Source organism: Theropithecus gelada, chromosome 1 (assembly GCF_003255815.1).
Source record: "Theropithecus gelada isolate Dixy chromosome 1, Tgel_1.0, whole genome shotgun sequence".
Lineage (NCBI taxonomy): Eukaryota > Metazoa > Chordata > Mammalia > Primates > Cercopithecidae > Theropithecus > Theropithecus gelada.
In genome coordinates this window covers 211,561,074-211,574,283 of record NC_037668.1, presented here as the reverse complement: position 1 = coordinate 211,574,283, position 13,210 = coordinate 211,561,074, and the positions used below count along the sequence as shown (strand labels likewise).

Here is a 13,210-nt window from a genome sequence, read left to right as displayed (position 1 = left end):
GTAGGTACTCAACAATGATACTATTAATAGCTTTATAGTTATTTATAAATCACTGACTGTGCATCAAGTATTACACTGGGTACTTGAATGTATGTCCTTTTTTATTATACTTTAAGTTCTGGGGTACATGTGTAGAATGTGCAGATTTGTTACACAGGTATACATGTGCTATGGTGGTTTTTGCTGCACCCATCAACTCGTCATCTACATTAGGTATTTCTCCTAATGCTATCCCGACCCCCCAACAGGTCCTGGTGTGTGATGCCCCACTGTGTCCATGTGTTCTCATTGTTCAACTCCCACTTATGAGTGAGAACATGTGGTGTTTGTTTTCTGTTCTTGTGTTAGTTTGCTGAGAATGATGGTTTCCAGCTTCATCCACGTCCCTGCAAAGGACATGAACTCATCCTTTTTTATGGCTGCATAGTATTCCATGGTGTATATGTGGCACTTTTTAAAATCTAGTCTATCATTGATGGGCATTTGGGTTGGTTCCAAGTCTGCTATTGTGAACAGTGCCACAATAAACATGTGTGTGCATGTGTTTTTATAGTAGAATGATTTATAATTCTTTGGGTATATACCCAGTGATGCAATTGCTGGGTCAAATGGTATTTCTAGTTCTAGATCCTTGAGGAATCGCCACAGTGTCTTCTACAATGGTTGAACTAATTTACACTCCCACAAACAATGTAAAAGTGTTCCTATTTCTGCACATCATCTCCAGCATCTGTTGTTTCCTAACTTTTTAATGATTGCCATTCTAACCGGCATAAAATGGTATCTCATTGTGGTTTTGATTTGCATTTCTTCAATGACAAGTGATGAGCTTTTATTCATGTTTGTTGGCTGCATAAATGTCATCTTTTGAGAAGTGTCTGTTCATATCCTTCACCCACTTTTTGATGGGGCTGTTTGTTTTATTTTTGTAAAGTTGTTTAAGTTCTTTGTAGATTCTGGATATTAGCTGTATATCAGATGGAGAGACAGCAAAAAATTTTCTCCCATTCTGTAGGTTGCCTGTTCACTCTGATGATAGTTTCTTTTGCTGTGCAGAAGCTCTTTAGTTTAATTAGATCCCATTTGTCAATTTTGGCTTTTGTTGCCATTGCTTTTGGTGTTTTAGTCATGAAGTCTTTGCCCATGCCTATGTCCTGAATGGTATTGCCTAGGTTTTTTCTAGGGATTTTATGGTTTTAGGTCTTACGTTTAAGTCTTTAATCCATCTTGAGTTAATTTTTGTATAAGTTGTAAGGAAGGAATCCAGTTTCAGCTTTCTGCATATGGCTAGCCAGTTTTCCCAACACCATTTATTAAATGGGGAATCCTTTCCCCAGTGCTTCTTTTTGTCAGGTTTGTCAAAGATCAGATAGTTGTAGATGTGTAGTGTTATTTCTGAGGCCTCTGTTTTGTTTCATTATTCTATGTATCTGTTTTGGTACCAGTACCATGCTGTTTTTGTTACTGTAGCTTTGTAGTATAGTTTGAAGTCAGGCAGTGTGATGACTCCAGCTTTGTTTTTTCTGCTTAGGATTGTCTTGGCTATGTGGGCTCTTTTCTGGTTCCATATGAAATTTAAAGTAGTTTTTTTCCCAATTCTGTGAAGAAAGTCAATGGTAGCTTGATGAGGATAGCATTGAATTTATAAATTACTTTGGGCAGTATGGACATTTTCACGACACTGATTCTTCCTATCCATGAGCATGGTATGTTCTTCCATTTGTTTGTGTCCTCTCTTATTTCCTTGAGTGGTAGTTTGTAGTTCTCTTTGAAGAGGTCCTTCACATTCCTTGAAAGTTGTATTCCTAGGTATTCTATTCTCTTTGTAGCAGTTGTGAATGGGAGTTCACTCATGATTTGGCTGTTTGTCTATTATTGGTATATAGGAATGCTTGTGATTTTTGCACATTGATTTTGTATCCTATGACTTTACTGAAGTTGCTTATCAGTGTAAGGAGATTTTGGGCTGAGATGATGGGATTTTTCAAATATACAATCATGTCATCTGCAAACAGACAATTTGACTTTCTCTGTTACTAACTGAATAGCCTTTATTTCTTTGTTTTACCTGATTGCCCTGGCCAGAACTTCCAACACTATGTTGAATAGGAGTGGTGAGAAAGGACATTCTTGTCTTGTGCCAGTTTTCAAAGGGAATGCTTCCAGTTTTTGGCCATTCAGCATGATACTGGCTGTGGGTTCGTCATAAATAGCTCTTATTATTTTGAGATACCTTCCATCAATACCTAGTGTATTGAGAGTTTTCAGCATGAAGGGCTGTTGAAGTTTGTCGAAGGCCTTTTCTGCATCTATTGAGATAATCATGTGGTTTTTGTTATTGGTTCTGTTTATGTGATGGATTACGTTTATTGACTTGCATATGTTGAACCAGCCTTGCATCCCAGGGATGAAGCCGACTTGATTGTGGTGGATAAGCTTTTTGATGTGCTGCTGGATTTGGTTTGCCAGTTATTTATTGAAGATTTTCGCATTGATGTTCATCAGGGATATTGCCCTGAAATTTTCTTTTTTTTGTTGGGTCTCTGCCAGGTTTTGGTATCAGGATGATTCTGGTCTCATAAAATGAGTTAGGGAGAATTCCCTCTTTTTCTATTGTTGGGAATAGTTTCAGAAGGAATGGTACCAGCTCCTCTTTGTACCTCGAGTAGAATTCAGTTGTGAATCTGTCAGGTCCTGGACTTTTTTGGTTGGTAGGCTATTAATTACTGCCTCAATTTCAGAACTTGTTATCAATCTATTCAGGGATTCAGCTTCTTCCTGGTTTAGTCTTGGGAGGGTGTATGTGTCCAGGAATTTATCCATTTCTTCTAGATTTTCTAGTTTATTTGCGTAGAGGTGTTTATAGTATTCTCTGATGGTAGTTTGTATATGTATGGGATCAGTGATGATATCCCCTTTATAATTTTGTATTGCATCTATTTGATTCTTCTCTCTTTTCTTCTTTGTTAGTCTGGCTAGTGGTCTATCTATTTTGTTGATCTTTTCAAAAAACCAGCTCCTGGATCCACGGATTTTTTGAAGAGTTTTCCCTTTCTCTATCTCCTTCAGTTCTGCAGTGATCTTAGTTATTTCTGTTTTTGTTTTTTTGTTTTTGTTTTTTTTTGATGGAGTCTTGCTCTGTCGCTCAGGCTGGAGTGCAGTGGCACGATCTTGACTCACTGTCTTAGTTATTACTTGTCTTCTGCTAGCTTTTGAATTTGTTTGCTCTTGCTTCTCTAGTTCTTTTAATTGTGATGTTAGGGTGTCAATTTTAGATCTTTCCTGCTTTCTCTTGTGGGCATTTAGTGTTATAAATTTCCCTCTACACACTGCTTTATATGTGTCCCAGAGATTCTGGCACGTTGTGTCTTTGTTCTCATCAGTATCAAAGAACATCTGTATTTCTGCCTTAATTTCGTTACTTACCCAGTAGTCATTCAGGAGCAGGTTTTTCAGTTTCCATGTAGTTGTGCGGTTTTAAGTGAGTTTCTTAATCCTGAGTTCTAATTTGATTACACTGTGGTCTGAGAGACTCTTTGTGAGGATTTCCATTCTTTTGCATTTGCTGAGGAGCGTTTTGCTTCCAATTATGTGGTCAATTTTAGAGTAAGTGTGAATTGGTACTGAGAAGAATGTATATTCTGTTGATTTGGGGTGGAGAGTTCTGTAGATGTCTGTTAGGTCTGCTTGGTCCAGAGGTGAGTTGAAGTCCTGGATATCCTTGTTAATTTTCTCTCATTGATCTAATATTGACAATGGGGTGTTAAAGTCTCTCACTATTATTGTGGGGAGTCTAAGTCTCTTTGTAAGTCTCTAAGAATTTGTTTTATGAATCTGGGTGCTCCTGTATTGGGTGCATATATATTCAGGATAGTTAGCTCTTCTTGTTGCATTGATTCCTTTACCATTATGTAATGCCCTTCTTTGTCTCTTTTGACCTTTGTTGGTTTAAAATCTGTTTTATCAGAGACTAGAATTACAATCCTTGCTATTTTTTTTTCTTTCCATTTGCTTGGTAAATATTCCTCCATCCCTTTATTTTGAGCCCATGTGTGTCTTTGCACATGAGATGGGTCTCCTGAATACAGCACATTGATGAGTCTTGACTCTTTATCCAATTTGCCAGTCTGTGTCTTTTAATTTGGGCATTTAGCCTGTTTATATTTAAGGTTAATATTGTTATGTGTGAACTTGATCCTGTCATGATGCTAGCTAGTTATTTTTCCCGTTAGTTCATGCAGTTTCTTCATAGTGTCAATGGTCTTTACAATTTGGTATGTTTTTGCAGTGGCTGGTACCAGTTGTTCCTTTCCATTTTTAGTGCTTCCTTCAGGAGCTCTTGTAAGGCAGGCCTGCTGGTGACAAAATCTCTCAGCATTTGCTTGTCTTTAAAGGATTTTATTTCTCCTTCACTTATGAAGCTTAGTTTGGCTGGATGTGAAACTCTGAGTTGAATATTCTTTCCTTTAAGAATGTTGAATATTTGCCCCCACTCTCTTCTGGCTTGCAGGGTTTTTACAGCGAGATCTGCTATTAGTCTGATGGGCTTCCCTTTGTGGGTAACCTGACCTTTCTCTCTGGCTGCCCTTAACATTTTTTCCTTCATTGCAACCTTGGTGAATGTGACCATTATGTTCTTGGGGTTGCTCTTCTCAAGCAGTATCTCTGTGGTGTTCTCTGGATTTCCTGAATTTGAATATTGGTCTGCCTTGCTAGGTTGGGGAAGTTCTCCTGGATAATATACTGAAGAGTGTTTTCCAACTTGGTTCCATTCTCCCATCACTTTCACACCAGTCAAACGTATATTTGGTCTTTTCACATAGTCCTATATTTCCTGGAGGATTTGTTCATTTCTTTTCACTCTTTTTTCTCTAATCTTGTCTTCTCACTTTATTTCATTGAGTTCACCTTCAATCTCTGACATCCTTTCTTCTGCTTGATGGATTCAGCTATTGGTACTTGTGTATGCTTCACGAAGTTCTCATGCTGTGTTTTTCAGCTCCATCAGGTCATTTATGTTCTCCTCTAAACTGGTTATTCTAGTTAGCAATTTCTCTAACCTTTTTTCAAAGTTCTCAGCTTCATTGCATTGGGTTAGAAAATGCTCCTTTAGCTCGGAGGAGTTTGTTATTACCCACCTTCTGAAGCTTACTTCTGTCATTTTGTCAGACTCATTCTCCATCCAGTTTTGTTCCCTTGTTGGCAAGAAGTTGTGATATTTGGAAAGAAGAGGTGTTCCAGTTTTTGGAATTTTCAGCCTTTTTGTGCTGGTTTCTCCCCATCTCCATGGATTTATCTACCTTTAGTCTTTGATGTTGGTGACCTTCGGATGGAGTCTCTTGAGTGCATGTCCTTTTTGTTGATGTTGATACTATTCCTTTCTGTTTGTTAGTTTTCCTTCTAATAGGCCCCTCTGCTGCAGGTCTGCTGGAGTTTGCTGGAGGTCCACTCCAGACCCCGTTTGCCTGGGTATCACCAGTGGAGGCTGCAGAACAGCAAAGATTGCTGCATGTTCCTTCCTCTGGAAGCTTCTTCCCAGAGGCGCACCCACCAAATGTCAGCCAGAGCTCTCCTGTATGAGGTGTCTGTTGGCCCCAGTCAGGATACATGGGGGTCAGGGACCCACTTCAGGAGGCAGTCTGTCCCTTATTAGAGCTCGAACACTATGCTGGGAGATCTGCTGTCTTCACAGCTGTCAGGCAGGGGCATTTAAGTCTGTTGAAGCTGCACCCACAGCCACCCCTTCCCCCAGGTGCTCTGTCCCAGGAAGATGAGGGTTTTATCTCTAAGTACCTGACTGGGGTTGCTGTCTCTTTTTTCAGAGATGCCCTGCCCAGAGAGAAGGAATCTAGAGAGGCAGTCTGGCCGCAGCGGCCTTGCTGAGCTGCAGTGGGCTCCACCCAATTCCAACTTCCCAGTGGCTTTGTTTACATTGTGAGGCTAAAACTGCTTACTCATGCCTCAGCAATGGCAGATGGCCCTCCCCTGACCAAGCTGGAGCAACCGAGGTCAACCTCATACCACTGTGCTAGCAGTGAGAATTTCAAGCCAGTGGATCTTTGCTTGCTGGGGTCCGTGGGGGGTGGGACCTGCCGAGCCAGACCACTTGGCTCCCTGGCTTCAGATCTCCTTCTGGGGGAGTGAATGGTTCTGTCTCGCTGGTGTCCCAGGTGCCACTGGGGTATGAAAAAAACTTCTGCAGCCAGCTTGGTGCCTGCCCAAATAGCCACCCAATTTTGTGCTTGAAACCCAGGGCCCTGGTGGCGTAGGCAGTGGAGGGTATCTCCTGGTCTGCTGGTTGCAAAGACTGTGGGAAAAGCATGGTATCTGGGCTGGAGTGCACCATTCCTCCTGGGAGGAGGCTAGAGGAGGGAAATTCCCCAACCCCTTGTGCTTCCCAGGTGAGGTGACACCCCACCCTGCTTCTGCTCACCCTCTGTGGGCTGCACCCATTGTCCAACCAGTCCCAGTGAGATGAACTGGGTACCTCGGTTGGAAATGCAGAAATCACCCGCCTTCTGCATTGATCTTGCTGGGAACTGCAGTCTGGAGCTGTTCCTATTTGGCCATCTTGCCAGCTACCCCCTTTTTTTTTGGAGATGGAGTTTTGCTTATCACCCAGGCTGGAATGCAATGGTGAGACCTCTGCTCACTGCAACCTCCTCCTCCGGGGTTCAAGTGATTCTTCTGCCTCAGCCTCCCAAGTAGCTGGGATTATAGGTTCATACCACCACACCAGGCTAATTTTTGTATTTTTAGTAGAGACAAGGTTTCACCATGTTGGCCAGGCTGGTCTTGAACTCCTGACCTCAAGTGATCCACCTGCCTCAGCCTCTCAAAGTGTTGGGATGACAGGCGTGAGCCACAGTGCCTGGCCTGTATGTCATTTAAAAAATTCTCAACAACCATAGGGCTTAGAAGTTGTTGTTGGTGGTGGTGGGTTTGTGTGTGTGTGTGGTTTTTGAAATGGAGTTTCGTTCTTCTTGCCCAGGCTGGAGTGCAATGATGTGATCTCAGCTCACCGCAACCTCCACCTCCTGGGTTCAAGCAGTTCTCCTGCCTCAGCCTCTCAGGTAGCTGGGATTACACGCGTGTGCCACCATGCCTGGCTAGTTTTGTATTTTTAGTAGAGATGGGGTTTCACCATGTTGGTCAGGCTGGGCTCGAGCTCCTGACCTCAAATGATCCACCTGCCTCAGCCTCCCAAAGTCCTTGGATTATAGGCATGAGCCACCGCACCCAGCTGGCTTAGAAGTTTAAAGGGTTAAATGGCTCATCCACCCAAGACTGTAAAGCTGGGGTTCATGAGTCTGAAACCCAGAGGTGTGGAATCAAACCAAGGAAAGTGCCCTTTCCATTATGTTATTTTGAAAGAAGACAAAATAACACTGTATCTTCCATTCATACCAGGGTTCCATGCCACTTTACCTTTCCCCCTGTAGACTGCATGATGAAGAAATACTGAAAGGAAAAGTTTGATTTGGCTTTGCCAGGAAACACTTGATGTTATTACCCTACCTCGAATATTAACTTCAGCAATATGTGGCTCAAATTCTAGATGTTATCAGCTTCAGCGAGGATGACACTTACCTTGTATTATGGCCAAGAGAATGACAATAACAAAGAAGAAGAAAGTGATGTCAAAGATGATTCGATAGATCTCATATTCATCTCCTGCTGGGTCTTCGATTTCATCCCCGATCCCTCCTCCAGCACGAACTCCAACATACATGTGGAACATATAGCACTGGAAAAAAGACATGGTGTCACTTCTTGGAGGGACATTACCCACTTTTATTCTTGACAAATCCGAGTTCTCTCTGTAGTTCCTAATCCTCACTCTGGAAGTGAGAATTATTGCATTCTATATTGCCTCTCTTTGTTTCAATATTTGTAGCTGTGAAGCAAACACTTGGCTTTCGCATGTTGCTGTCTTTTAAACAAAAGTGTATACTGCATACTCTGCCTAGCACTTTCTCTCTCACTTTGGAGAAAATGGAAAATTTTCTAATATCTTGTGTCTTATATCTAGTATCTTGGCTAGTATCTTGGCTCTGAACCATCTGTTCTAATGAGGTAATCATATTATGAACACATTAAGGGACATACAACTATATTGCATTGTTTAGTGATTTTGGACATAACAGACATAACAGACATTGGTGAGGTAAGAGGAAGGTGAGGTAGTAAGATGGAATCTTAGAAATTAAGCTAGAAGAAAACATACTAACGCCCTCCCCTCACCTAGTATATATGAAATATGATGCTGAAATTCTTTTCTACTTTAATACCTACAATAAAAAAGAGAGGAGACCTGAGGAAGAAATAGCATCTTATTGTTTAAACCCTAAAACATCAAAGCCACCAACAAACACAGCTGCCTATGCCTACTGCTAAAATACGAGGGGTTCATTAAAGTGCATTTTAGGGCAGTGTTCTCAGCCTCAGCACCAGTGACATTTTTGGCTGGATAATTCTTTGGGCAGGGGCTATCCTGTGCACTGTACGCTATTTTAAAAAGATCCCTTGGTCTCTACCCCTCAGATACCAATAGCACCCTACCTCATAGTGACAATAACAGATATCTCCAGATACCAAATGTCCTGGGGGCGGGGTGGGGGGTAGTGAGGAATGAAGTCATGCTGGATTGAGAGTCACTGGCTTGGAGCATCCAATATTTTATCCTCATTTAAGCTGAGTCCAAACTCCTTTTTCAGGCCCTTGAATTTAGCCACACTCACCTTTCCCAAAAACCTCCCTCTCCGCTCTCTCCACTCTTCATACCTCCTCCAAATGAACTATTCCTGATTCCAGATCTTTGCTCGTACATTCTCCTTCTCTTGCAATAGCCTTTTCCATTCTTACCCCATTCCTACTCATCCTGTAGGGCCTAAATTAATAATCCTTCCTCTGAGATTTTCTTAGACTGTCCCAGATACCCTGACTTAATGGATGTGTCACCCATCAATTCAAAACCTAGTTAGTTGCTGCTGACCAGAACAAAGGGGACAAAAGCCTAAACACAGAAACACCACACTCTTCTGCTTCTCTTCATTTCTGGCCATTGCTTCCCAGTCTCCTTTGCCAAATCTCCCTCATCTCCCTGTGGCTTCATGAACACTTGCTCCAGGACTGGATTCTTTGACCTTTTTCCTTCTAGGACACTCCCTTGGGGGAAGCTTCCCGGTTTCATGGCTTTAAGTTTCATCTCTGTGCCAATTACACTCATTTCTATTTCCAGCCTGGACCTTTTTCTTGAATTCCACACTTGGATATCCAGCTTGCTTGTTTTTTTGTTGTCTATTTCATTCCCCTAGGACTGACTGCATTCCAACAAGAAATGCTTTGGTTATTACTCTGTTGCCAGTGCCTTACCATGAGCACATGGTCAGTCCTCAGATCATTTGTGGGATGAATGAGGAGCAAGACCTGCTATTTTCATGGAGCCTTCACTGCCTCAACCCACAGATCTCACATTCTCAGGACACTTGGAAAAGCACAATGTGTAGGCAAAGAGCAGCCAACAAGGTGATACCAAAATGCCCACAGCTCAACTCTGAGTTCAACAGCTGATGGATCTGTTAGATGCAGAGGAGAAAAAGTCTCCTGGGTTAGATGGCTGGAATTTAGGGAACAGAATTAAATGTGTAAAAATTTGGAAACTTAAATTTCCAAATTTAAATTTGGAAACATTTTATCAGCCTGGCATACAAGGATGAGATTGGGCACATTCAGGGTGGAATGGTCGTAGACTCAGCCTGGCATATAATAAACAGCATTACAAGGCCAGCTCAGCCAGTGCCCACCCAAGATCTGGTCCGGAGCCCAGGTTAGGGGTCTCTTTTGCAGAAAGGCCCACGAGATCCTTAGAGCCAGATTAGCCTGATGGGGTCTAAGCCTAACCTCATCTCAGAGCCTCCTGGATGGGAGAACATTCTGGTTTCCTGGTACTACCTACTGAATCAGTCTCTGGAAGTAAAATCTTACAGACCATCCATCACTTAAAAAAAAAAAATCCTGAAGCCACTGCTGTAGTTTCTCAAAGCTTGGTGCTTGAAACTGCTAATAGTGAATCTGTGAGAAGGGGAAACTATTTTCACCATATACTGAGGCATACTGTTTGCATTTGTTTTACTACACATTTCTTATTTTTATTAAGTAAGAATTGGATTGCCTTTCTTTCTTTTTTTTTTTTTCTTCTTCTTCTTCTTTTTTTTTTTTTTTTTGATGGAGTCTTGCTCTGTCTCCCAGGCTAGAGTACAATGGTGCATTCTCCACTCACTGCAACCTCCACCTCCCGGGTTCAAGCGATTCTCCTGCCTCAGCCTCCTGAGTAGCTGGGATTACAGGTGCCTGCCACCATGCCCAGCTAATTTTCGTATTTTTAGTAGAGATGGGGTTTCACCATGTCGGCCAGGCTGGTCTCGAACTCCTGACCTCAGGTGATCTGCCTGCCTCGGCCTCCCAAAGTGCTCGGATTACAGGCGTGAGTCACCACGCCCAGCCTGGATTACTTTTCTCCAAATCTGTGTCTTCATTTGTATTTAATTGTGACTACAGGAAATCAATAAAGAGTAGTTAACGCAGCTTCTTTCCCCTTTAGTTAGACCATCTTTCCCATTGCTCATGTTTCCTTGACTTCACAAGTAGCTTTGTGCTTGCAACTCCCCTCCGGGGATTTCTCTGAGGACTCAGTTTGGATAGTATACCTGGCTCTGGACTGGTACTCCTCTATGTCAAGTTCTGGTCCCCTGGGTCCCCATTCCAATCCCCACAGTGAACCAACAGTGGATTGTGCAGTTCCCAGTCCAGGTCTTGGAATGTCCTAGCTCTCCATCCCTGCTTGTTATGTGTGACAGCACTAGTGGCTGAGATCACCGAGGAACTGATCATCCATCAGTTCCTCTTGGTGATTCCTGCTGACCAAGACTCTTGGTCTTGCACTTGGGAGTCGTTGGGTCTTGGGCTATAATTTGGCTTCCCATATAGGTGTTTGTCTAGGGAAGAGACAACTTGTTGCATTAACTCTTAATGAGTAGCATGTTGGTATTGTGACTTATACATCAGACTTATGTAATACTGGTTAATGTGAGTCTGTCCCCAAAAGGATGATTCACTTGTAGTTTCTAGACATGTAATGTTGAAGATAGGACCATGGAATGAGGCTAAATTACCAAGGAAAATGTTTCCTTCTTTGCAGATCCCTTGTCAGTCATCTAACCAACCTTTCCTGGAAACACCCTTCCTCACTGCTCTCCTTCATTTTACATCAGCTTTATGCACTGTGATGAAGGGATGCCAGCAGAGATCAACAGTGGATTTAACAGTCATGCTGAAAAGAGAGTCTTGTGCATTTGATTATTTAGGCTTAATAAATTACCAAATTTAAAAAGAATAAAATGTACAGTTCACCTGTGGGATGTTGATACTGATTTTCCCAGCCTCATCCTTTACTACCTGGTCAGCCCTAGACAATTGTATGTAGTTGGCTGTGGTGTTGGAATAGGAGGTATGTGGTGAATAACTTCTAATACATGGCTGTCAGACTGTCAGCTACCAAATTATCCTGCTGCAACTGAAAATCCTTTTATCCACCTTTCTTTTCATAGAATCAGCCTAAACCTGATAATGAGGGCTGGAAGTGGAGAGAAGTAATTCTGTGAGACAAAAAGATAAGCTGCTTTCAGACAATCTGAGTAATGAGTTAGGAAGGTGCCTGGTCCTACAAAAATTGAGAAGAGGAAGTTGTTGATTCCCAAGACGTTATAGTCTGCGGCTTCCCTCCCTCATCCATCTCCTAAATGGATTCATTCTGAGGTTGATCATAGTTTCTATGGGTTTTAGGGAACACTAAGGGTCAGCTGCTGGTGAAAATCCTTGAGACCTTCATCTTGGCAAAAAAAAAAAAAAAAAAGGAAACATGAGGAGAGAATTTGGAGAGAGAGAACTAGAGAGACAGATTATTTGTTGGGAAGGTAGGGTAAAATAAGTGACGACAATTAAGTGAGGTAATTTAGAACAATTACCCAAGTAAGTTTATTTCCCTAGGAGTGTACTTTTCATCTTAATCACCTGCAAAGCTATTTTTCCCCAAGTGCATAGGTCTTGACACCTTCCCTGCAGCCTCTGGTTCGGGGGTCCCTCTCCGTCTGAGACGAACATCCTCCTTTATGTCAAGTCAGTCTCCCTGGCTATCTAGTGACAATCATCTTTTTACCTTGGACTTTACATCATTTTTCACTTTTCCCTCCTACGTTCTTGTAGAGGAGGTTCAAGTTCTATCAGGATACTGCTGGTTTAATTAGATTCTCAGGCTCAAAATATCCTAATCTGGGAAAAAAAAAAAAAAAAATCCCCGTGTGACTTGTCTATAACACTGCAGCTATGGCGCCACCTACTGTAAATTATGAAAAACAGAAGGGCGAGTTGCCTACTTGGAAAACCTAAGATGTTCTCTCAGATCCACAGAAAACAACAAAGAAACTCAGGATGAAGTGAATACAGTGTGACATGAGTGAGGAAAATTTATCTCAAGAGAGAATATAGACATCGCCCTGTGAAAGGAAATGTTCAAGAGACTGTCATAAAGAAAGGATTATCTTTGGAGAACTAAATTAAAGAAACGAAATCTTTCTGTTTCCTATTCTGTGCCGCTTTCTTGCTGGCAGGCTGGTTTTAATAAGCCTCTACTTTGAAAGTGCACTACTGTAAGTCATCAGTTATATTTTAAATTTTGTTGGCTTTTTAAAGAAGCCCCTGCACAAGTACTAGTAAGAAGCAAATCAAAAGCAAGTGTTTGGACACTACAGTTGGAACGTCAATCTAGGTAATGTGGCCTCCGTTCCCATGTGGGAGTTTTTAGGGACAATCACTGGGATATGAGCTTGTGTAATGCTACAGAGACTCCTGGCTGGTGTGACTGGTTGGCAGCAGCACGTCATTGTGAATGAGCTAGGGATGAAAAAGTGACTTGTGTCTTGGAACTGAGTTTTCTCTTGCAGGGAGGAAACATCTAAGACATATACTCACCCCAGTCAAAGACAAGATAGTAAGTTTATTGTTATGTGTAGAAATATAAAAACCTACAACAGAGCTGGTCATAAATAGTCTTACTCATGAGGACAGAAATCCCTGAAACTGAAGAAAATCTAGGCTCTAGTTAAGTCCATAGTTCAAAACATCAACAGGTCGTATTTCCTCACTGGAACCA

The 13,210-nt window shown here is 42.0% G+C and overlaps 1 protein-coding gene across 1 annotated transcript in view; it reads right to left on the bottom strand.

The window, feature by feature from the left end:
- Positions 1-13,210, bottom strand: part of RYR2 (ryanodine receptor 2) — a 634,673-nt gene that overhangs the window by 6,973 nt on the left and 614,490 nt on the right. The window contains exon 103 of the mRNA XM_025401874.1: positions 7,591-7,747. Coding sequence (XP_025257659.1) covers positions 7,591-7,747 — 157 coding nt within the window. The remainder of the gene's footprint in view (positions 1-7,590; positions 7,748-13,210) is intronic.